At 44.2% G+C, this 25,000-nt stretch overlaps 4 protein-coding genes across 4 annotated transcripts in view; all 4 read left to right on the top strand.

The window, feature by feature from the left end:
- Positions 1–340: 340 nt before the first annotated feature.
- Positions 341–1,995, top strand: LOC130370122 (E3 ubiquitin-protein ligase TRIM47-like). The gene is made up of 2 exons (XM_056575805.1): positions 341–456; positions 565–1,995. Exon 2 carries the CDS (start codon positions 566–568, stop codon positions 1,862–1,864), a length of 1,299 nt encoding a protein of 432 aa, XP_056431780.1. The 5' UTR covers positions 341–456; position 565; the 3' UTR covers positions 1,865–1,995.
- Positions 1,996–8,720: 6,725 nt separating this feature from the next.
- Positions 8,721–10,936, top strand: LOC130370098 (E3 ubiquitin-protein ligase TRIM39-like). Its single transcript, XM_056575775.1, has 2 exons — positions 8,721–8,957; positions 9,075–10,936. Exon 2 carries the CDS (start codon positions 9,076–9,078, stop codon positions 10,699–10,701), a length of 1,626 nt encoding a protein of 541 aa, XP_056431750.1. The 5' UTR covers positions 8,721–8,957; position 9,075; the 3' UTR covers positions 10,702–10,936.
- Positions 10,937–15,297: 4,361 nt separating this feature from the next.
- LOC130370438 (uncharacterized) lies at positions 15,298–21,614 on the top strand. Its single transcript, XM_056576192.1, has 3 exons — positions 15,298–17,021; positions 17,603–17,655; positions 19,112–21,614. The coding sequence occupies exons 1-3, from the start codon at positions 15,495–15,497 to the stop codon at positions 20,736–20,738; spliced, it is 3,207 nt and encodes a 1,068-aa protein (XP_056432167.1). The 5' UTR covers positions 15,298–15,494; the 3' UTR covers positions 20,739–21,614.
- Positions 21,615–23,985: 2,371 nt separating this feature from the next.
- LOC130370100 (zinc finger protein RFP-like) overlaps positions 23,986–25,000 on the top strand; it is a 2,461-nt gene continuing 1,446 nt past the window's right edge. Inside the window, exons 1-2 of the mRNA XM_056575776.1 lie at positions 23,986–24,128; positions 24,238–25,000. The exon at positions 24,238–25,000 is cut by the window's right edge and continues 1,446 nt beyond it. Of these exons, the coding sequence (XP_056431751.1) occupies positions 24,240–25,000 (761 nt within the window). The 5' untranslated portion in view covers positions 23,986–24,128; positions 24,238–24,239. The remainder of the gene's footprint in view (positions 24,129–24,237) is intronic.

Here is a 25,000-nt window from a genome sequence, read left to right as displayed (position 1 = left end):
AGAGTTTACCACAGAGTTGAAAGTATGAAAGTACTGGGTATAAAAAAATAACAGTAATCCAAATGCATCACATACACAGGTGCATGTAACTCAAATAATACCAATATCACATGCCCCGGAACTCGGATCTACACCGATGATCCCAGTTATAGTCACAAATCACAACACAATCCCAACAATGTCTCTCGTTCTGCACCGGCTCACTTTTAACTCCAGAAAGAAGTGAACACACATCAACGCATTTGAAGAGGCCACACAGCGCGTATTGATGCAGTGCACTAATGAGCCGTCGAGGCGGAGCCAGCTGTTAGGGGAGGAGCCAGGTGTAAGGGGACGAGGGGAGAGGACGTCAGGTTGAGGAAACGAAACCAAAGCCACCCGACGTGGAAGCAGTTCTCTCTTACGGTAGAAAAATAACACGCATTAAATAGTCTGACAGACAGAAATAACCACAAGGTGAGTAAAGCACCACAACTTTGAGAGAAGTTAAAAACACTTTTCCCGTTATGGAATTAAAAAAATAATGGCATTGCTCGATGCCTAAACCTTGTTGTCTGTGTCTAGGATGGCCTCTGCTAACGCTTCCTGGTCTGAAGAGAACTTTTCATGTTCCATCTGTCTGGATGTGTTCAGCAGTCCAGTTTCCACACCATGTGGACACAACTTCTGCAGAACCTGTATGACTAAGTTCTGGGATGAACAAGTCCGGTACAAATGTCCTGTATGCAACGAGCATTTCCAAACTAGACCTGATCTACGTGTCAATATCCTCTTATCAGAGCTGGCCTCTCAGTTTAGAACGAATGTAGATGTAAAAGAGCAGCCTTGTGTTGAACCAGCAGAAGTTCCCTGTGACGTCTGTACTGGGACCCAGCTGAAGGCCGTGAAGTCCTGCCTAGTGTGTTTTGTCTCCTTCTGCCAAACCCACCTAGAGCCACATCAGAGAATCGCAGTCCTGAAGAAACATCGGCTGGTCGAGCCAATGGACCGTCTGGAAGACAGGATGTGTAAGAAACACGACAGACTTCTGGAGCTCTTTTGCAAAACTGAAGAGGTGTGTGTGTGTCAGTCCTGCACAGAGGGTGACCACAGGTCCCATCCTGTTGTACCTCTAAAGGAGGAATATGAAGTGAAGATGGCCCAGCTGGGGAAGATGGAGGCTGAAGTTCAGCAGATGATCCAGGAGAGACAAAATAATATCCAGGAGATTAAAGACACAGTTAAACGCAGCAAAGCAGATGCAGACAGAGAGATAGCTGATGGTGTGCAGGTCCTCACTGCTCTGATGCGCTGCATTGAAAAGTGCCAGGATGATCTCAACCAAATGATTAAAGAGAGACTGAAATCCACAGAGAAACAAGCTGAAGACCTCATCAAAGACCTGGAGCAGGAAATAGAAGATCTGACCAATAGAGGCTCAGAGGTGAAGCAGCTCTCACACACTAAAGACCACCTCCACTTCCTCCAGGCCTTCAGATCCCTGAAGGATCCTCCACCCAACAGGGACCGGACGACGTTGGAGGTCCGTCCTTCGTCATACGTAGGGACCTTGAGGAGATCCCCGGATCAGCTGGAGGAAACACTGAACATGGAGATGAAGAAGCTACGTGATGATGTTGAACTGAAGAGGGTCCAGCAGTATGAAGTAGATGTGACTCTGGATCCTGATACAGCTCATCCCAGGCTCATCCTGTCTGAGGATGGGAAACAAGTCCATGTTGGAGGTGTAGTGAAGAAACTCCCAGACAACCCTAAGAGATTTACATATTATGCATGTCTTACGAGGCAGAGCTTCTCCTCAGGGAGATTTTACTTTGAGGTCCAGGTTAAAGACAAGACTATATGGCGTTTAGGAGTGGCCTGAGAGACCATTGACAGAAAAGATATCGACCCCTGAGATGGGTAACTGGGTTATTATATTAAAAAAGGATGAGTTGATATTTAACAATTATTCACCGGAGGCAAAGGGAATAGTGGGGAATAGCCCCAGAGACAGAAGGTCGAGGGGGCTATTCCACGCTAGCTTGAGGTCAATAATTGTTTTAGTATATACTACACGTAAACACTCCAAAAATAAATAGGATACAACTTTTTGCCGGGATTTAATTGTTTTTATTAGCGTGACGAGACGGCCGTCACCCGCATGAAAACAATATCCCGAGTTTGAGATCTCAATCATGGGATATTGCCCAATATCCCAAGATAGCAAACAACCAAACAACCAAAACAACTAATGATATTTCCAGAATAAGAATATCTGCTATATTAAATTTGAGAGAACTGCATTAATATTTTACTGCTTGCTATAATATTGTCAATTGTTTTATTTATTATGTTTGGGGCATAATACTTTTCCTCATAATCTTCAATAAATACTCAGATTTCGATAAAAAAATTAAAAAGGAATATGTACTTTTCACTGGAGTAGATATTCTCAGCGGAAAAAGTACCTTATTTTTATTATTACATAGCTCTTTTTTAGATTTGTTTTGTCAAATATTTTAAGAACTTGAATTTTAAAGAAATAACACGCAAACAAAAACACTGGCTAATCTTATCCTTAACATTTCTGTCAGGCATTTTCCAGTCTTTAAGTATTTTATTAAATTGAATAAAGAAAATAAGACGTGTCAAACGACACAGATTCTTGAATATGTGTCCCAACGAATGCCCTCTCATACTTGTATAAAGTTTATAGCGCTCATAGGGCTGCTTGTGTTTAAAGTTACAGGACAGAGCTGATGTGTAATGTCTACTTTTACCCTCAGGGTGGTGACGCTGTTCCACCATCGATTCTTCAATAAAAACACGAGCCAACAAAGAACGGAGGGGACACAAACCAAAAAAACAACCTGTTGGACCTGAGCGGAAGATTACACACAGGTAGAGTGTGTGTGTGTGTGTGTGTGTGTGTGTGTGTGTGTGTGTGTGTGTGTGTGTGTGTGTGTGTGTGTGTGTGTGTGTGTGTGTGTGTGTGTGTGTGTGTGTGTGTGTGTGTGTGTGTGTGTGTGTGTGTGTGTGTGTGTGTGTGTGTAAAGAATGTGGATATGAAAAGCAACCAGTGGTCAATTTTCAAGCTGCCAACTGAATGGTGAATTCAAGTCAGTGCCTCACCGGCCACAAACCTTACCGGTGTGTGCACACACAGATCTGTACTGCGGTAGCGACGTAGACTGCAGGCCCACAGCTTATCGTCATTGTGTGTTAGCGATAAAGAAAAATATAGTCCCGTTTCCGTCTCCCCCATGTGAGTCAAAGCCCGTCAGTCCTGTGAATGCAAACACTAGCAGCACTATAATGAGCATCGTCTCTATCCAAGTGTGACCCGGTGATGTTCAATAGAGAAGACCCAGATTAAACTGGTACCAGAGACTGCTATGGTAGAAGTATAGAGACTCTATTGACAATGCATGACATAAAAGACTTGTCTCCCTTCAACCATGTGGCAGCCATTGAGTTTCAGTAGAAGGCCTGAATGGAGGCCGCAATAAAGGAGGGATGAGGTCAATGGTAAAGTCAGGACATAAATCAAATCAATGATGAATGGACAAAGAAAATGAACAATATAGGGCTAGACTATAAGGAGCTTAGTGCAGTTATGCATTAGTAGAGTTAAGAGTCACAAATAATGTAGACAAATTAAAACCACCATTACACAGGAATCAATTGAAACCAACTCAACGCTGTTCTTCAGCACTCAAATGTACCTACTCACAGCAGGCTAAGGTGACTCAAACCACGCAATAAAGCACACCAGCAAGAGGGATATTCTGCCCCTCCGTCTCCCCTTTAACACAGCAGACAGCTCCACATGAGAGATAACAGAAAATGGGCCATTCTAGAGATCAGTTAAAGGCACACTGACATCTAATAAGGGATAAACAGTGGCTGGTTCTTCTTCTATTGACCTTGTTTAAAGGGGACATATCATACCACCAGGTGTGAGTGTGATTAGCCGTTACAAGCCGTTTTGAAAATCTGCGTCTTCTGACATCACAGGTGGGCGTGTCCACCAAGATGTGTGACGGATAGATGAGCAACGTTTGCTACAGTCCACTGGGTAGGCTGGTAGACAGTCCACTGGGTAGGCTGTCTATCCAGCACACATCCAGGTGGACTTCAGATGACGCTGATTTTCAAAAACGGCTTGTACACGCCCACCTGTGATGTCAGAAGCTGCACATTTTCAAACCTGCTTTTAATGGCCACACACACACACACACACACACACACACACACACACACACACACACACACACACACACACACACACACACACACACACACACACACACACACACACACACACACACACACACACAGAAGCCCTCTCCTTGTCCCTCCTCCCTCGGTGCGGTGGTGGGAACTAAAGCGCCATGTGGAGCCGTGTGGTTTGCTTCGGTAGTGCCGGGGAACCCTAAGGTGAGAGACAGAAAGATGATCTGACCCACGAGCACCACGCGACAACCCCCCTTCACCGTAAAGTCTACACAACCGCAGATATACACCGCCTTCTACCGGCGAATGACGACGGGACCGCACGTTTCTAAACAGCCCCTGCTCTAAGTAGCCCACGTGAGGTAATTAAGGAGGTCATTAGTTAATTAGTGGCAGGTGGCTGTAGTTTATACCTTAATAATGCGATGGAATTTAAAAAAAAAAGTGAATCTTGTCTTGCAATATTTATTAAATAATCTTATTAGTAGGGTTTTACGATATACTATGTTAATATGTTATAGGCAGTGTCAGTGTGTGTCAGGAGTCGACGGAGCGAATGTCCACCGTTTGAAGGACTAGTGCTCCACCTGACGGTAGAAGTAAGCATTACACATCAGCCCAGCGATAACAATATCCAATATCGCTGACCTAAAATATGACAAAACAGAGTTTAGAACTTCTCTGAATATATTTAATCAATGATGATGGGGACAAAATCCGCCATTTCAAAAATGGTGGGTTAATGTTCCCAGGCTAAAGGACACCAATGGGGGGTTATTTAGTGAATACCTAAAATAAAACAGAATTTGCCGCGATGAGTTTAAAAGTCTATATTTGCTGGACTTTTATGTTGCTCCATCTATGTATTATAGGCTACGTATGGTTTGTGTGGAATACTGTGTGAACAATGCAGCTTATTTGTTGAAATCAACTATGTTGCATTTAAACAATGCAGGGAGGTAGGCCCTACGACTATCGGGACACAAAGAACGTCCCGCCCATCTGTGGTGATACCCGCTCCCGCCACTGGGTTTCGCTCATAATACTGATTATGGGACGGCTGCTTGTTTGTGCCAGGGCACAGGGGGTAGACTATAACAAAGACACTTAAAAAGGGTCTATTCTGATCTACCTAAATTCAACCTTTAAAAAGTTCAATTATTAGACTTAAATAATTGAATTAATACCTATGTTATATCTACTCGTAATGTGTAGATACAGCAATAATTAACATTTATACTGGATGAGCTAGAACGGCGAGCAGAGATAGGAGAGAGGAGGAAGAGAAGAAAGAGGAAGGAGAGAGGAGGTGGAAGAGAGGAAGGATAGAGGAGGAACTGAGATGAGAGGATGGAGAGGAGAGGAGAGGAGAGGAGAGGAGAGCTGACAAGACAACGTCCTACTCACACAATTGGGGGTAATCTTTACATGTAGTAACTGGGAGCTTTGTGTAAGGTGTAACACATGTTGGGTTGTTGCATGGTAGGGATTAAAAGTCATTGACTGGCTCTCCAGCTACAAACAATTATTCTGTTCTTTGAATCATTCCTTGAATCCAATCTTTTATAAAAGGGGTTTTGGTGCAGTTATTTTAGTTTCACCCCACTGATCATTAATCTAGTGAATATATATTGCACTGAGATTGTACCATTTCCACAGAAAATTTACCTTTTCAACAAAATACATATTGTACTGAGTTTGTACAAATTCCACGGAAAATGAACCTATTCCACTGGATACATATTGTAGTATGTACATATTCATCAACAAATATCCACATTCTACTTTTTATTAAAATTAGAAACAGTATACAAAGAATATATTGTGTTGTCAAACATAATGCAAAATAATAAACAACATAAGTATTTGGTTAAAAATATCTCTAATCTATAATGTTAGCAAAGTCAATAATTTACATTTGAAAGATTTTCTACAATCGCAATTGAATATCTTTAAATGACCAAAAAAACCTTCAGGAAAAAAGACATTGAACATTATAGTGTCATTTTACCAGCTAAAATGGGTTGTATTATTTATAGTGCAAGGTATTAATGGCTTATTGTATCTATCCTTGATGAATGACATTAAATAGTGCGATACAAATGCAGTTCTCTCAGATCTCACATGGTATTCTTATTAGAAAACAACATTTGTTGTTTGGGTTGTTAATGGTTGCAGTAACATGTAACACATTTTGAGGATTAATGTGTCTATCATAATCATTGAAACATTACTATTAGTTTATATCGGAATCATGAATGATAACAATCAATAAAAATGAAAAAAAAGCTGATGAGTCAATGCCTTTATCTCCACCATCCAACAACCCAACATGTGTTCCACACTAACACAAAGGTCACAGTGACTACATGTACAGGTGTACAGGCCCTCGCCATGTCTGCGAGTACCGTGACTTTGTCTTGTCAGCTCTCCTCTCCTCTCCATCTCTCATCTTAGTTTCTCCTCTCTCCTTCCTCTCTCTTGTCTTCCTCCTCTCTCCTATCTCTGCTCGCCGTTCTAGCTCATCCAGTATAAATGTTAATTATTGCTGTATCTACACATTCTCTCTCTGCCCGAGGCTCCCCTGGACCTCTCTCTCTGCCCGAGGCTCCCCTGAGGCAGCAGATGAGGCCCTGGTTGGCTGTTTGGTTTGACTCTTCATGTTTGGTGAGGGACTCACACTTGGAGTGATTACAGCCCAGAAGCAATCCGGTTTTAAAGGGGACATATCATACCACCAGGTGTGAGTGTGTTTAGCGTTACAAGCAGGTGTGAAAATCAGCGTCTTCTAAAGTCCACCTGCGTGTGCTGGATGGATCACCAGCCTACCAGCCTACCCAGTGGACTGTAGCAAACGTTACTCATCTATCCATCACACATCTAGGCGGACACCTGTGATGTCAGAAGATGCAGATTTTCAAAACGGCTTGTAACGCTAATCACACTCACACCTGGTGGCATGATATGTCCCCTTTAAACAAGGTCAATAGAAGAAGAACCATCCACTGTTTATCCCTTATTAGATGTCAGTGTGCCTTTAACTGATCTCTAGAATGGCCCATTTTCTGTTATCTCTCGTGTGGAGCTGTCTGCTGTGTTAAAGGGGAGGCGGAGGGGCAGAATATCCCTCTTGCTGGTGTGATTTATTGTGTGGTTTGAGTCACCTTAGCCTGCTGTGAGTAGGTACATTTGAGTGCTGAAGAACAGCGTTGAGTTGGTTTCAATTGATTCCTGTATAATGGTGGTTTTAATTTGTGACACTTAACTTTACCAATGCATAACTGCACTAAGCTCCTGGTAGTCTAGCCCTTTATTGTTCATTTTCTTTGTCCATTCATCATTGATTCGATTTATGTCCTGACTTTACCAATGACCTCATCCCTCCTTTATTGCGGCCTCCATTCAGGCCTTCTACTGAAACTCCCTTGCTGCCACATGGTCGAAAAGAGACAAGTATGTCATGCATTGTCAATAGAGTCTCTATACTTCTACCATAGCAGTCTCTGGTTCCAGTTTAATCTGGGTCGTCTCTATTGAACATCACCGGGTCACACTTGTATAGAGACGATGTTCATTATAGTGCTGCTAGTGTTTGCATTCACAGGACTGACGTGCTTTGACTCACATGGGGGAGACGGAAACGGGACTATATTTTTCTGATCGCGCTCAACCCAGTTTATGAGGAATTGCGCACACACCTTCAACCCGGAGGGCTACTGACGTAACAGCCCTTTCAGACTGAATGCTGTCTGCTGCTCTCATAGCGCTGCTGCTCGTGTGTGCACTGTGCGCGTGCCCGCCGGGGTGAGTTCCAACAGCAGCGTAACGCCAATAAACAGCTCTATGCTCTTTACTCTTTTCTCTCTTTGTTTAAAATCGAATCGGTGGTGGATAAAGTATTCGGGGAAGCCCCAGGAACCCGGGTCGATGAGTAGCAAATCACCACTAAATCCCCACAATGTCCCTCGGAGTCGCTTTACTCCGGCTCTCTTTTAACTCCAGAAAAAAGAGGCGAGGCCCATCAACGCATGTGACGTTACCCAGAGTGACAACACAGGTAGAAAGGTCTTTAATTGTCTAGTTCTGTAATAACTGTGGCTTGATTCATCTGAACCATCCCCATAAGGTGAGTGTGGTCTGCAGCTTTACAGGGCCAGGAGGGACAGCAAACTGCACCCATTCAGTCGGCTTGGAGGAACAGAAGGAAATCCATCGACTGAAGTTATCCCAATTATTAACCCCTACTATTATTATTGTTATTATTATTATTATTAAACTACGATACTAGTTGTCCATTATTTCTGTGCCAGTTTGTCCCTGGTACATAAAAGCTACCCATAATGCACCAACAGTGAACATGTGATATTGTTAGGGCCACATTGTTGTCCCTCTGCATATTTTAGGTTTGTTTTGCTCTCTCTGCGCTGGCATTGATGGTGTTGTCGCTGAATAGTGAACCTGTTAGTCTGGTTCGTGTGCCCTACCCCGAGTCACATGATGCAGCTGTTTTATGAGGTTAGAGATGAGCCTTAAATAACTACCAATGTAAGCTCAAAATTAACTTCATTAAGGGAGGAGCCAGGTGTTAGGGGAGGAGTTAAGAGGACGTCATGTTTAGGAAACGAAACTTAAGATTCATATTAACCAAAATCACCCGACGTTGTATCAGTTCTTTCTTTCAGGAGAGAAATTAAACACATTTTGGAAAAAATCGTCTGACAGACAGAAATCACAACAAGGTGAGTAAAACAGCTAAACTTTGAGAGAAGTTAAAAATGTTCTTTCCGTTATGGAATAAGACAATTATAGGAATCAAGTACAATCATCAATACATAAACCTTGTTGTCTGTCTCTAGGATGGCCTCGGCTAAGACTTCCTGGTCTGAGGAGAACTTTTCTTGTTCCATCTGTCTGGATGTGTTCAGCAGTCCAGTTTCCACACCATGTGGACACAACTTCTGCAGAACCTGTATTAATAAGTTCTGGGATGGACAAGTCCAGTACAAATGTCCTGTTTGCAACAAGGTTTTCGACACTAGACCTGATCCACAGGTCAATATCCTTGTATCAGAGATGGCTGCTCAGTTTAGAACGACCGTACGAGTAAAAGAGCAGCCTTGTGTTGAATCATCAGAAGTTCCCTGTGACTTCTGTACTGGGATCCAGCTGAAGGCTGTGAAGTCCTGCCTAGTGTGTCTTATCTCTTACTGCCAAACCCACCTGGAACCGCATCAGAGAGTCGCAGGCCTGAAGAAACATAGGCTGGTCGAGCCAATGGACCGTCTGGAAGACAGGATGTGTAAGAAACACGACAGACTTCTGGAGCTCTTTTGCAAAACTGAAGAGGTGTGTGTGTGTCAGTCCTGCACAGAGGGTGACCACAGGTCCCATCCTGTTGTACCTCTAAAGGAGGAATATGAAGTGAAGATGGCCCAGCTGGGGAAGATGGAGGCTGAAGTTCAGCAGATGATCCAGGAGAGACAAAATAATATCCAGGAGATTAAAGACACAGTTAAACGCAGAAAAGCAGATGCAGACAGAGAGATAGTCGATGGTGTGCAGGCCCTCACTGCTCTGATGCGCTGCATTGAAAAGTGGCAGGATGATCTCAACCAAATGATTAAAGAGAGACTGAAATCCACAGAGAAACAAGCTGAAGACCTCATCAAAGAGCTGGAGCAGGAAATAGAAGATCTGACCAACAGAAGCTCAGAGGTGAAGCAGCTCTCATACACTAAAGACCACCTCCACTTCCTCCAGTCCTTCAGATCCCTGAAGGATCCTCCAACCACCAGGGACCGGACGACGTTGGAGGTCCGTCCTCCGTCATACGTAGGGTCCTTGATGAGATCCCTGGATCAGCTGGAGGAGACACTGAACATGGAGATGAAGAAGCTACGTGATGATGTTGAACTGAAGAGGGTCCAGCAGTATGAAGTAGATGTGACTCTGGATCCTGATACAGCTCATCCCAGGCTCATCCTGTCTGAGGATGGGAAACAAGTCCATGATGGAGGTGTAGCGAAGAAACTCCCAGACAACCCTAAGAGATTTACAAATGGTATTTTTGTCGTCACGAAGCAGAGCTTCTCCTCAGGGAGATTTTACTTTGAGGTCCAGGTTAAAGACAAGACTGCATGGAGTTTAGGAGTGGCCAGAGAGTCCATCAAGAGAAAAGATCTGATCATAGTGATTCCTGAGATGGGCTACTGGACTCTCTACTACGATAAGGATGGGTTGTATTTTAGAGGTAATCCTGCTGTCCGTCTCCCTCTGAGAGCAGAGCTCCAGAAGGTGGGGGTGTTTGTTGATTATGATGAGGGTCTGGTCTCCTTCTATGATGTGGATGCCAGGGTTCATCTCTACTCTGCTACCGGCTGCAGCTTTAGAGAGCCTCTCTATCCACTCCTCGCTATGTGGTTAACTGTGGACGGTCAAAACTCTGCCCCATTGATCATCTCACCTGTCAATCAAACAGACTAGGACTTTTGTTTGATGATAAAATAACCAAACAACGAATGTTGTTTTCTAAATAAGAATACCTTGTGAGATCTGAGAGAACTTCATTCGTATCGCACTATTTAATGTCATTCATCAAGGATAAATACAATAAGCCATTAATACTTTGTACTATCAATAATATAACCCATTTTAGCTGGTAAAACTACAATAAAATGTTCAATGTCTTCTTTCCTGAAGGTTTTTTTGTTCAGTTAAAGATTGGGTCTTTAGAAAATCTTTCAAATGTGAATAATTAACATTATAGATCATAGATATTTTTAACCAAATAATTATATTGTTTATTATTTTGAATCATGTTTGACAACACAATACATTATTTGTTCTGTTTAAAATTTTAATAAAAAGTAGAATGTGGACATTCGTTGATGAATATGTACATTCTACAACATGTATTCAGTGGAAAAGGTAAATTTTCTGTGTAATTGGTACAGTCTCAGTACAATATGTATTCACTAGATTAGGGACATTATCAGAGGGGTAAAACTAAAACAACTGCCCCAAAAACCCTTTTATAAAAGATGGGATTCAAGGAATGATTCAAAGAACAGAATAACAGCACATGTTTGTAGATGGAGAGCCAGTCAATGACTTTTAATCCCCACCATGCAGCAACCCAACATGTGTTACACCTTACACAAAGCTCCCAGTTGCTACATGTAAAGATTACCCCCAATTGTGTGAGTAGGACTTTGTCTTGTTAGCTCTCCTCTCCTCTCCTCTCCTCTCCTCTCCTCTCCTCTCCTCTCCTCTCCTCTCCATCCTCTCCTCTCCTCTCCATCCTCTCATATCAGTTCCTCCTCTATCATTCCTCTCTTCCACCTACTCTCTCCTTCCTCTTTTTTCTTTTCCTCCTCTCTCCTATCTCTGCTCGCCTTCATCCAGTATTGTGTTAAGTATTGCTGTTTCAACATATTACGAGTAGATATAACATAGGTACTATTTCAATTATTTAAGTCTAATATTTGAACTTGTTAAAGTTTAATTTAGGTAGCTCAGAATAGACAATTTTTAAGTGTCTTTGTTATAGTCTACTCCCTGGGCGCTGGCACATACAAGCAGCAGTCCAATAATCAGTATTTTGAGCGACACCCAGTGGCGGGAGCGGGTATCACCACAGAGGGGCGGGACGTTCTTTGTGTCCCCTATTCGTACTCCCTGCATTGTTTAAATGCAACATAGTTGATTTAAACAAATATTTAAACTGTATTTCTCTCACAGTATTCCACAAAAACCATACGTATAATACATAGATGGAGCAACATAAAAATCCAGCAAATATAGACTTCTAAACTCACCGCGCCAAATTCTATTTCATTTTAGGTATTCACTAAACAACCCCCCATTGGTGTCCTTTGGCCTGGGAACATTAACCCACCACTTTTTGAAATGGCGGATTTTGTCCACATCATCATTGATTAAATATATTCGGATAAGTTCAAATCTCTTGTTTGTCATATTTTAGGTCAGCGATATTGGATATTGTTATCGCTGGGCTGATGTGTAATGCTTACTTCTACCGTCAGGGGGAGCGCTAGTCCTTCAAACGGTGGACATTCGCTCCGTCGACTCCTGACACACACTGACACTGTAGCCTATAACCACGTATTAACATAGTATATCGTAAACCCTACTATTATATATAACATCTAATAAGACTATTTAATTAATCTTGTAAGACAAGATTCACTTTTTTTTTTTAATTCCATCGCATGATTCAGGTATAAACTACAGCCACCTGCCACTATTTAATGAATGACCTCCTCAATTACCTCACGTGCGCTACTTGGAGCAGGGGCCGTTTAGAAACGTGCGGTCCCGTCGTCATTCGCCGGTAGAAGGCGGTGTATATCTACGGTTGTGTATACTTTACGGTGAAGGGGGGTTGTCGCGTGGTGCTCGTGGGTCAGATCATCTCTCTGTCTCTCACCTCAGGGTTCCCCGGCACTACCGAAGCAAACCACACGGCTCCACATGGCGCTTTAGTAGTTCCCACCACCGCACCGACGGAGGAGGGACAAGGAGAGGGTTCCTGTGTGTGTGTGTGTGTGTGTGTGTGTGTGTGTGTGTGTGTGTGTGTGTGTGTGTGTGTGTGTGTGTGTGTGTGTGTGTGTGTGTGTGTGTGTGTGTGTGTGTGTGTGTGTGTGTGTGTGTGTGTGTGTGTGTGTGTGTGTGTGTGTGTGTTTGTGAGTGTCTCTCTTTCTTTCTATATTTATTTTGATCAGCATAGAATTGCACAGATGGATAACATGAAGGTGTTGAATGAATGCAGCGTGAATATGGCGTTGGGCTGGTGGCGGGTGTGTCGAGGATAGCCGCAGCAGACAGAGTGGGAGACGTCTTCCGCTGACGCTCTCCAAGGTGCTGAACTTCAGCTGAGCGATGACGACAGCAACAAGGGGCTCCCCTGGACCTCTCTCTCTGCCCGAGGCTCCCCTGGACCTCTCTCTCTGCCCGAGGCTCCCCTGAGGCAGCAGATGAGGCCCTGGTTGGCTGTTCGGTTTGACTCTTCATGTTTGGTGAGGGACTCACACTTGGAGTGATTACAGCCCAGAAGCAAGTCGGTTTTAAAGGGGACATATCATACCACCAGGTGTGAGTGTGTTTAGCGTTACAGGCAGGTGTGAAAATCAGCGTCTTCTAAAGTCCACCTTGATGTGTGCTGGATGGATCAGTCTACCAGCCTACCCAGTGGACTATAGCAAACGTTACTCATCTATCCATCACACATCTAGGCGGACACGCCCACCTGTGATGTCAGAAGATGCAGATTTTCAAAACGGCTTGTAACGGCTAATCACACTCACACCTGGTGGTATGATATGTCCCCTTTAAACAAGGTCAATAGAAGAAGAACCAGCCACTGTTTATCCCTTATTAGATGTCAGTGTGCCTTTAACTGATCTCTAGAATGGGCCATTTTCTGTTATCTCTCGTGTGGAGCTGTCTGCTGTGTTAAAGGGGAGACGGAGGGGCAGAATATCCCTCTTGCTGGTGTGCTTTATTGCGTGGTTTGAGTCACCTTAGCCTGCTGTGAGTAGGTACATTTGAGTGCTGAAGAACAGCGTTGAGTTGGTTTCAATTGATTCCTGTGTAATGGTGGTTTTAATTTGTCTACATTATTTGTGACTCTTAACTCTACTAATGCATAACTGCACTAAGCTCCTGGTAGTCTAGCCCTCTATTGTTCATTTTCTTTGTCCATTCATCATTGATCCGATTTATGTCCTGACTTGACCATTGACCCCTCCTTTATTGCGGCCTCCATTCAGGCCTTCTACTGAAACTCCCTTGCTGCCACATGGTTGAATGGAGACAAGTCTTTTATGTCATGCATTGTCAATAGAGTCTCTATACTTCTACCATAGCAGTCTCTGGTTCCAGTTTAATCTGGGTCTTCTCTATTGAACATCACCGGGTCACACTTGTAAAGGGCGATGCTCATTATAGTGCTTCTAGTGTTTGTAGTCACAGGACTGACGTGCTTTGACTCACATGGGGGAGACGGAGACGGGACTGTATTTTCTGATCGCGCTCAACCCAGTTTATGAGGAATTGCGCACACACCTTCAACCCGGAGGGCTACTGACGTAACAGCCCTTACTCTCTATTCAGACTGAATGCTGTCTGCTGCTCTCATAGCGCTGCTGCTCGTGTGTGCACTGTGCGCGTGCCCGCCGGGGTGCGTTCCAACAGCAGCGTAACGCCAATAAACAGCTCTATGCTCTTTACTCTTTTCTCTCTTTGTTTAAAATCGAATCGGTGGTGGATAAAGTATTCGGGGAAGCCCCAGGAACCCGGGTCGATGAGTAGCAAATCACCACTAAATCCCCACAATGTCCCTCGGAGTCGCTTTACTCCGGCTCTCTTGTAACTCCAGAAAAAAGAGGCGAGGCCCATCAACGCATGGGACGTTACCCAGAGTGACAACACAGGTAGAAAGGTCTTTAATTGTCTAGTTCTGCAATAACTGTGGCTTGATTCAGCTGAACTGTCCCCATAAGGTAAGTGTGGTCTCCAGCTTGGCTACAGGGCCAGGAGGGACAGCAAACTGCACCCATTCAGTCGGCTTGGAGGAACAGAAGGAAATCCATCGACTGAAGTTATCCCAATTATTAACCCCTACTATTATTATTGTTATTATTATTATTATTAAACTACGATACTAGTTGTCCATTATTTCTGTGCCAGTTTGTCCCTGGTACATAAAAGCTACCCATAATGCACCAACAGTGAACATGTGATATTGTTAGGGCCACATTGTTGTCCCTCTGCATATTTTAGGTTTGTTTTGCTCTCTCTGCGCTGGCATTGATGGTGTTGTCGCTGAATAGTGAACCTGTTAGTCTGGTTCGTGTGCCCTACCCCGAGTCACATGATGCAGCTGTTTTATGAGGTTAGAGATTAGCCTTAAATAACTACCAATGTAAGCTCAAAATTAACTTCCTTAAGGGAGGAGCCAGGTGTTAGGGGAGGAGCCAGGTGTAAGGGGAGGAGAGGAAAGGACGTCTTGTTTAGGAAACTAAACTTAAGATTCATATTAACCAAAATCACCCGACGTTGTATCAGTTCTTTCTTTCGGGAGAGAAATAAAACACATTTTGGAAAAAATAGTCTGACAGACAGAAATCACAACAAGGTGAGTAAAACAGCTCAACTTTGAGAGAAGTTAAAAATGTTCTTTCCGTTATGGAATAAGACAATTATAGGAATCAAGTACAATCATCAATACATAAACCTTGTTCTCTGTGTCTAGGATGGCCTCGGCTAAGACTTCCTGGTCTGAGGAGTACTTTTCATGTTCCATCTGTCTGGATGTGTTCAGCAGTCCCGTTTCCACACCATGTGGACACAACTTCTGCAGAACCTGTATTAATAAGTTCTGGGATGGACAAGTCCAGTACAAATGTCCTATTTGCAACCAGATTTTTAACACTAGACCTGATCCACAGGTCAATATCTTTGTATCAGAGATGGCTGCTCAATTTAGAACATCTGTACGAGTAAAAGAGCAGCCTCGTGTTAAACCAGGAGAAGTTCCCTGTGACGTCTGTACTGAGATCCGGCTGAAGTCTGTGAAGTCCTGCCTGGAGTGTTTTATGTCTTTCTGCCAAACACACCTGGAGCCGCATCAGAGATTCACAATCCTGAAGAAACATCGGCTGGTCGAGCCAATTGACCGTCTGGAAGAAAGGATGTGTAAGATACACGACAGATTCCTGGAGCTCTTCTGCAAGACTGAACAGGTGTGTGTATGTCAGTCCTGCACAGAGGGTGATCACAGGTCCCATCCTGTTGTACCTCTAAAGGAGGAATATGAAGTGAAGATGGCCCAGCTGGGGAAGATGGAGGCTGAAGTTCAGCAGATGATCCAGGAGAGACAAAAAAATATTCAGGAGATTAAAGACACAGTTAAACGCAGCAAAGCAGAAGCAGACAGAGAGATAGCCGATGGTGTGCAGGTCCTCACTGCTCTGATGCACTGCATTGAAAAGTGCCTGGATGATCTCAACCAATTGGTTAAAGAGAGACTGAAATCCACAGAGAAACAAGCCGAAGACCTCATCAAAGAGCTGGAGCAGGAAATAGAAGATCTGACCAATAGAAGCTCAGTGGTGAAGCAGCTCTCATACACTCAAGACCACCTCCACTTCCTCCAGGCCTTCAGATCCCTGAAGGATCCTCCACCCACCGGGGACTGGACCACAGTGGAGGTCCGTCCTCCATCATACCTAGGGACCTGGAGGAGATTCCTGGATCAGCTGGAGGAGACACTGAAGATGAAGACTAAGAAGCTACGTGATGTTGTTCAACTGAAGAGGGTCCAGCAGTATGAAGCAGATGTGACTCTGGATCCTGATACAGCTCATCCCAAGCTCATCCTGTCTAAGGATGGGAAACAAGTCCATGATGGAGGTGTAGCGAAGAAACTCCCAGACAACCCTAAGAGATTTACACATTGTTTATTTGTCGTCACGAGGCAGAGCTTCTCTTCATTGAGATTTTTCTTTGAGGTCCAGGTTAAAGACAACACATTATGGTATTTAGGAGTGGTATTGGTATTCAAAGCTAACCCTGATGTCCGTCTCCCTCTGAGAGCAGAGCTCCAGAAGGTGGGGGTGTTTGTTGATTATAATGAGGGTGTGGTCTCCTTCTATGATGTGGAAGCCAGGGTTCATCTCTACTCTGCTACCGGCTGCACCTTTAGAGAGCCTCTCTATCCAATCATCTCTATGTGGTTAACTGCGGACCGTAAAAAGTCTGCCCCATTGATCATCTCACCTGTCAATCAAACAGACTAGGACATTTGTTTGATGATAAAATAACCAAACAACCCAAACAACAAATGTTGTTTTCTAATAAGAATACCATGTGAGGTCTGAGGGAACTGCATTCGTATCTCACTATTTAATTCCATTCATCAAGGATAAATACAATAAGCCATTAATACTTTGTACTATAATGTAACCCATTATCACTCGTAAAACTACACTATAATGTTCAATGTCTTTTTCCCTGAGGGTTTTTTTGTTCATTTAAAGATATTGGGATTGTAGAAAATGTTTAAAATGTGAATTATTAACTTTGCTAACATTATAGATTATATAATGTTAGGGTTCTGTGGTTATCTGAGGTGTTTTTCTATTAAAATCATTGATGGAGAGAGAGAGAGAGAGAGCGAGAGAGAGAGAGAGAGAGAGAGAGAGAGAGAGAGAGAGAGAGAGAGAGAGAGAGAGAGAGAGAGAGAGAGAGAGAGAGAGAGAGAGAGAGAGAGAGAGAGAGAGAGACTGACTTTGGTTTCATGCCCAGTTGTTGGTGTGGTGACTCCTGTTAGTGTTTGTCCTGTGTTTTGTGTGTATAACAGGGAAACAAAGTACCTTATATGATGACATCATGCTGCCATCGTACCCAAAAAGTGTCTGTTGGTTTTTTGTTGTTTGATCGGATGAAGGGTGATGCTGTGGGTTAAATAGTAGGGCTGTGGATTCATCCTGGTCCAAATCACAACTTAAATGCATAACATTTTAAAAATGTATGTAAATGTGCTCTCAAATTGCCCTCAATTAAACACATGCTATTGCACACGTTAACAGTTACTGGCAGTTCTTGGTTATCAGGTTACGTCAATCAAATGTTCTGGCTCCACCCCAGAGTCGGTGAAAACCTGATCTGCAATCAAGCCCCGCCCCTCAATGGAAAATACTGTCTACCAGACGTCAGCAAGAAGGCATTTTTTACATTCTGATTGTTGGTTAGGGTTAGGGTTAGGACCAGCTCCCACAGCGTGTTTGGTTTTTCTTTACTACTTGACTGAAAGTTATTTTATTACAGCAACCCTGTTGTCTAAATGTGATTCTTATTCTCTCCATTTTTTCTCTGTAGGCTTGATGGGTTAAGATGATTCTGCTTGATTAAGTCGTGGGTGGATGGATTATGGATGGGTTTCTTCAGACACTGGAGCCTTTATCATAATTTTGAACCAAACTAAAAGCTACAGTGAAAGAGTAACAAAGAGAAGGTCCAGATATGGTTGTCACGAGTTTCATATGGCTTTCCAGACAACACAGGTAGAAAGGTCTTTAATTGTCTAGTCCTGTAATAACTGTGGCTTGATTCAGCTGAACCGTCCCCATAAGGTGAGTGTGGTCTCCAGCTTGGCTACCGAGCCAGGAGGGACAGCAGACTGCACCCATTCAGTCGGCTTGGAGGAACAGAAGGAAATCCATGGACTGAAATTATCCCTATTATTATTACCTTACTATTATTACTGTTATTATTATTATTAAACTACGATACCAGTTGTCCATCACTTCAGATTTACACACTGTTTGTCCCTGGCACGTAAAAGCTACCCATAATGCATCACCAGGTATCATGTGACATTGTAAGGGACCCATTGTTTTGCCACTGCATATTTTAGGTTTGTTTTGCTCTCTCTGCGCTGGCATTGGCGGTGTTGTCTCTGAATAGTGAAGCTGTAGGTCTGGTTGGTCTACCCTACCCCGAGTCACATGATGCAGCTGTTTTATTAGGTTAGAGATTAGCCTTATATAACTACCAATGTAAAATCAAAATTAACTTCATTAAGGGAGGAGCCAGGTGTAAGGGGAGGAGAGGAGAGGACGTCTTGTTGAGGAAATGAAACCTAAGGTGCATAGAAACCAAAGCCACCGGACGTGGAAGCAGTTCTCTCTTTCGGGAGAGAAATAAAACGCATTTTGGAAAAAATAGTCTGACAGACAGAAACCACAACAAGGTGAGTAAAACAGAACAACCTTGAGAGAAGTTAAAACCTTTCTTTCCGTTATGGAATAAGAAAAATATAGGAATCAAGTGCAATCATCAATGCATAAACCTTGTTGTCTGTGTCTAGGATGGCCTCTGCTAAGACTTCCTGGTCTGAAGAGAACTTTTCATGTTCCATCTGTCTGGATGTGTTCAGCAGTCCAGTTTCCACACCATGTGGACACAACTTCTGCAGAACCTGTATTACGAAGTTCTGGGATGAACAATTCCGGTACAAATGTCCTGTTTGCAACAAGCTTTTCCACACAAGACCTGATCTACGTGTCAATACCCTCTTATCAGAGCTGGCCGCTCAGCTTAGAACGAATGTAAAAGTAAAAGAGCAGCCTTGTGTTGAACCAGCAGAAGTTCCCTGTGACGTCTGTTCTGGGACCCAGCTGAAGGCCGTGAAGTCCTGCCTGGTGTGTTTGGTCTCCTACTGCCAAACCCACCTGGAGCCACATCAGAGAGTCACAGTCCTGAAGAAACATCGGCTGGTCGAGCCAATGGACCGTCTGGAAGACAGGATGTGTAAGAAACACGACCGACTCCTGGAGCTCTTCTGCAAGACTGAACAGGTGTGTGTGTGTCAGTCCTGCACAGAGGGTCCCAACAGGTCCCGTACTGTTGTACCTCTGAAGGAGGAATATGAAGTTAAGATGGCCCAGCTGGGGAAGATGGAGGCTGAAGTTCAGCAGATGATCCAGGAGAAACAAAATAATATTCATGAGATTAAAGACACAGTTAAACGCAGCAAAGCACATGCAGACAGAGAGATAGCCGATGGTGTGCAGGTCCTCACTGCTCTGATGCGCTGCATTGGAAAGTGGCAGGATGATCTCAACAAAATGATTAAAGAGAGACTGAAATCCACAGAGAAACAGGCTGAAGACCTCATCAAAGAGCTGGAGCAGGAAATAGAAGATCTGACCAACAGAATATCAGAGGTGATGCAGCTCTCACAAACTAAAGACCACCTCCACTTCCTCCAGGCCTTCAGATCCCTGAAGGATCCTCCAACCACCAGGGACCGGACGACGGTGGAGGTCCGTCCTACGTCATACGTAGGGACCTTGAGGAGATCCCTGGATCAGCTGGAAGAGACACTGAACATGGAGATGAAGAAGCTACGCAATGATGTTGAACTGAAGAGGGTCCAGCAGTATGAAGTAGATGTGACTCTTGATCCTGATACAGCTCATCCCAGGCTCATCCTGTCTGGGGATGGTAAACAAGTCCATGGTGGAGGTGTAGCGAAGAAACTCCCAGACAACCCTAAGAGATTTACATATTATGCATGTGTGCTTACGAGGCAGAGCTTCTCCTCTGGGAGATTTTACTTTGAGGTCCAGGTTAAAGACAAGATGATATGGTGTTTAGGAGTGGTCAGAGAGTCCATCAACAGAAAAGGTAGGACCAGGTGGACCCCTAAGACGGGTTACTGGACTCTTCATTACGACAAGGATGGGTTTGTATTTAATGGTAAGCCTGCTGTCCGTAACCCTCTGAGAGCTGAGCTCCAGAAGGTGGGGGTGTTTGTTGATTATGATGAGGGTCTGGTCTCCTTCTATGATGTGGAAGCCATGGTTAATCTCTACTCTGCTACCGGCTGCACCTTTAGAGAGCCTCTCTATCCATTCCTCTGTCCGTGTTTATGTGATGGAGATAAAAACTCTGCCCCCCTGATCATCTCACCTGTCAATCAAACAGACTAGTACATTTGTTTGATGATGAAAAATCAAACAACCAAAATAACTAATGTTTCCGGAATGGGAATCTCTACCATGGGAGATCTGAGAAAACTGTATTCATATTGTACTGTTCACTGTTATTTAAAAACAACAAAATGTATTAAGCAACTTACACTGTGTACTATAACAAATATGATTCATTCTAACTGGGTGGACTACTCTTAAATGTTCAATGTATTTTTTTCTTCGTTTTTTAAATAAAAGTAGGTTACTTGAAAGTGTAAAATGTTATTATTATTATTATTATTTTGATCATTATCAATCAAATAAATATACCGTTTTGTTTTTTTAAATCATGTTTGTTAACCCAAAACAATGTTTGTACACTTTTCAGATTTGAATAAAAATTCACCAAAGGTAGAATGGGGTCATTTTCTGTGGAATAAGTACAATCTCAGTATAATACGTATTCAGTGAAATAGGTTCATTTTCAGTGGAATTTGTGCAATCTCAGTACAATGTGTATTCAGTAGATATATTATCAGTGCAGTAAAACAAAAACATCTGTGTTGCTTTAAAACCCTTTGACAAACGATGGGACTTAATAAAGGAATAAAATCACTGAATAAATGCACAATCTTGTAGCTGAAGAGCCAGTCAATGACTTTAAATCTACACCATTCAACAACCCAACATGTGTTACACCTTACACAAAGCTGCAGTGACTACATGTAAAGATTCCCCCCATTTTAGTGAGTACCCTGACTTTGTCTTGTCAGCTCTTCTCTCCTCTCCATCTCTCATCTTAGTTTCCTCTCTCCTTCCTCTCTCTTCTCTTCCTCCTCTCTCCTATCTCTGCTCTCCTTTCTAGCTCTTCCAGGTTTGTGTGAAACAACCGTTAGAGATTTACAATGCATCCACGTGTTCTCCTGAGGCAGAGCTTCTCCTCAGGGAGATTTTACTTTGAGGTCCAGGTTAAAGACAAGACTATGTGGCGTTTAGGAGTAGCCAGAGAGTCCATCGACAGAAAACATCAGATCATATCGACCCCTGAGACGGGATACTGGGTTATTATATTCATAAAGTTTATATTTAACGATTGTGGACCAAGCGGAGCAGGGCCCGGGGCGGCAGGGAAGCACCGGAGGCCCAGCACCCAAAGGTGACAATACTCCATCATCCGTCACCATGGAGACCTGCTATTGGGTCGTTTAGCAGACGCTTTTATCGAAAATAGAACTTTGTTGATTCAGTTAAAAACAATAAAATAAGGTATACACTGACCCGTGATTACGTATTCTTGAGGTATCTGTGGATAGCTGTCGTTATTCTAGGGTTTATTTTTCCTCTCTCTTATCTCCTCCTCCTCCTCCTCCTTCCCCCTCCCCTCCTCCTCCTCCCTCCCCCCTCCTCCTCCTCCTACTCCTCCTCCTCCCCCCCTCCTCCTCCCCCCCTCCCCCCCCCCTCCTCCTCCTCCTCCTCCTCCCTCCTCCTCCTCCTCCTCCTCCTCCCTCCCCCTCCTCCCCCTCCTCCTCCTCCTCCTCCCTCCTCCTCCTCCTCCTCCTCCTCCCTCCCCCTCCTCCCCCTCCTCCTCCTCCTCCTCCCTCCTCCTACTCCTCCCCCCCCCCCCCCCTCCTCCTCCTCCTTCTTCCTCCTCCTCCCTCCTCCTCCTCCTCCTCCTCCTCCCCCTCCTCCTCCCCCTCAGAAGCGGGCCCCCATGGTTTTCTCCACGAAGCCCAACAGCACCAGCTGGGCCGGGATCAACTACATCCCCGACCTCACCAAGGACCTGTACTCCACCCGCTCCACCTTCCTCCTCCTACACACACACACACGCACACACACACACACACACACACACACACACACACACACACACACACACACACACACACACACACACACACACACACACACAGGTGCACGTGCGTGCGCACACACACACACACAGGTGCACACGTGCGCACAAAGTGTGTGTGTGTGTGTGTGTGTGTGTGTGTGTGTGTGTGTGTGTGTGTGTGTGTGTGTGTGTGTGTGTGTGTGTGTGTGTGTGTGTGTGTGTGTGTGTGTGACCCACTTTTATCAGCAGGGGGTAAACTAGTTCTTCAAACGGGGGGAACTTTTCAAAAGCAAAAGGAAATCCCCCACTGACCAGACTGTATCGCTGTCTGCTGCTCTCAGCTCTGCTGCTCGTGTGTGCACTCAGTGTGCGCGTGCACATCGGGGAGAGATCCTACAGCAGCGTAGCGCCAATAAACAGCTCTTTGCTCTCTCTGTTTCTTTTGAAAATCGGTTCGGGGTTGGATAGAAAGTATTTGGGACAGCCCCGGAAACCCGGGTAGATCTACACCGATGTTCCCAGTTACAGTCGCCAATCACAACACAATCCCAACAATGTCTCTCGTTCTGCACCGGCTCACTTTCAACTCCAGAAAGAAGTGAACACACATCAACGCATTTGAAGAGGCCACGTATCTAAGGCTCGACCTGATATTGTTACTGACATTCTAACTGTGTTTTTTAGAATTGGGTTTAGATCAAACATATCCTTTTGCTGGGTTCCGGGACACGCTGGGGTTGGGGGGAGTGAGCAGGTGGATGTGATTGCAAAACAAAGTTTGAGTAGAGAGTTAGATGTTCATATATCCTGGGGGAGAGTGGAACTGAGAGAAATAATTAAAGAAGGCTTAATGAAGGAATGGCAGTAAGGGTGGGAAAAAGAAAGCAGGGGTAGACACTATTTATTTTTACAATCTCAAGTAAAAAAAAGATGTATGCACTTTTCAGTCCCGTAGGGACTCAGTTAAACTGCGTAGATTGAAGCTGGGTCACTGTGGGCTAAATCATTTTTTATTTATTGTAGGAAAACATGTTTCTGGTTTATGTGAATGTGGGAGTTCTGAGACAGTAAAACATGTTCTTCTGGAGTGTAGAAAGTATAGGACAGAAAGACATGCACTATTTGGTAGACTGTTGGTCTTGGGACTTGGAGGTCAGGCTTTTTCAGGTTTTTCCTTGTTTGGGCACTGTGATAATCATAAACTGATCTCTAGGGCAGTTTTGCAGTTCCTGCATAGTACAGGACTATATGTAAAAATGTAGTTAGTCATCGGACCTGTGGAGGGCAGTAATACGCTGGACAGCGTCCAACTGCCGGTAACTGAAGAAGAAGAAGAAGAAGAGGCCGCGTAGTGCGCATTAATTCAGTGCACTCATGTGCCGTGGGGGCGGAGCCAGGTGTTAGCGGAGGAGCCAGGTGTTAGCGGAGGAGCCAGGTGGAGGAGGGGAGAGGACGTCATATTGAGGAAGCGTAACCTGCACGGAAACCGAAGCCACCCGACGTGGAAGCAGTTCCATTTTTCAGGAGAAAAATAACACGCATTAAATAGTCTGACTGACAGACACAACAACAAGGTGAGTACAGCAGCACAACTTTGAGAGAACTTAAAACACTTTTCCCGTTATAGAATTAAAAAGAATAATGGAATTATTTCAATACATAAACCTTGTCGTCTGTGTCTAGGAATGGCCTCTGCTAACGCTTCCTGGTCTGAGGAGAACTTTTCTTGTTCCATCTGTCTGGATGTGTTCAGCAGTCCAGTTTCCACACCATGTGGACACAACTTCTGCAGAACCTGTATTAATAAGTTCTGGGATGGACAAGTCCAGTACAAATGTCCTGTTTGCAACAAGGTTTTCGACACTAGACCTGATCCACAGGTCAATATCCTTGTATCAGAGCTGGCTGCTCAGTTTAGAACGACCGTACAAGTAAAAGAGCAGCCTTGTGTTGAATCATCAGAAGTTCCCTGTGACGTCTGTACTGGGAGCCAGCTGAAGGCTGTGAAGTCCTGCCTGGTGTGTTTGGTCTCCTACTGCCAAACCCACCTGGAACCGCATCAGAGAGTCACAGGCCTGAAGAAACATCGGCTGGTCGAGCCTATGGACCGTCTGGAAGACAGGATGTGTAAGAAACACAACAGACTTCTGGAGCTCTTCTGCCAGACTGAAGAGGTGTGTGTGTGTCAGTCCTGCACAGAGGGTGACCACAGGTCCCATCCTGTTGTACCTCTAAAGGAGGAATATGAAGTGAAGATGGCCCAGCTGGGGAAGATGGAGGCTGAAGTTTCGCAGATGATCCAGGAGAGAAAAGTAAAGATTAAGGAGATCAGAGACGCGGTAGAACGTAGCAAAGCAGATGCAGACAGAGAGATAGCCGATGGTGTGCAGGTCCTCACTGCTCTGATGCGCTGCATTGAAAAGTGCCAGGATGATCTCAACAAAAT

This window comes from Gadus chalcogrammus, chromosome 17 (assembly GCF_026213295.1).
Source record: "Gadus chalcogrammus isolate NIFS_2021 chromosome 17, NIFS_Gcha_1.0, whole genome shotgun sequence".
Classification (NCBI taxonomy): domain Eukaryota; kingdom Metazoa; phylum Chordata; class Actinopteri; order Gadiformes; family Gadidae; genus Gadus; species Gadus chalcogrammus.
The sequence above is the reverse complement of the archived record's forward strand: the minus strand, read 5'-3'. Positions and strand labels throughout refer to the sequence as shown.

What these genes read in the sequence shown, in the direction of transcription:
- LOC130370122 (XM_056575805.1), top strand. Translation starts at nt 566, where the DNA reads ATGGCCTCTGCTAACGCTTCCTGGTCTGAAGAGAACTTTTCATGTTCC.
- LOC130370098 (XM_056575775.1), top strand. Translation starts at nt 9,076, where the DNA reads ATGGCCTCGGCTAAGACTTCCTGGTCTGAGGAGAACTTTTCTTGTTCC.
- LOC130370438 (XM_056576192.1), top strand. Translation starts at nt 15,495, where the DNA reads ATGGCCTCGGCTAAGACTTCCTGGTCTGAGGAGTACTTTTCATGTTCC. An exon ending in CCCCATTGATCATCTCACCT is followed by an intron (nt 17,022 to 17,602) that starts GTCAATCAAACA and finishes TGTGTATAACAG; the next exon opens with GGAAACAAAGTACCTTATAT. An exon ending in TGCCATCGTACCCAAAAAGT is followed by an intron (nt 17,656 to 19,111) that starts GTCTGTTGGTTT and finishes GTCTGTGTCTAG; the next exon opens with GATGGCCTCTGCTAAGACTT.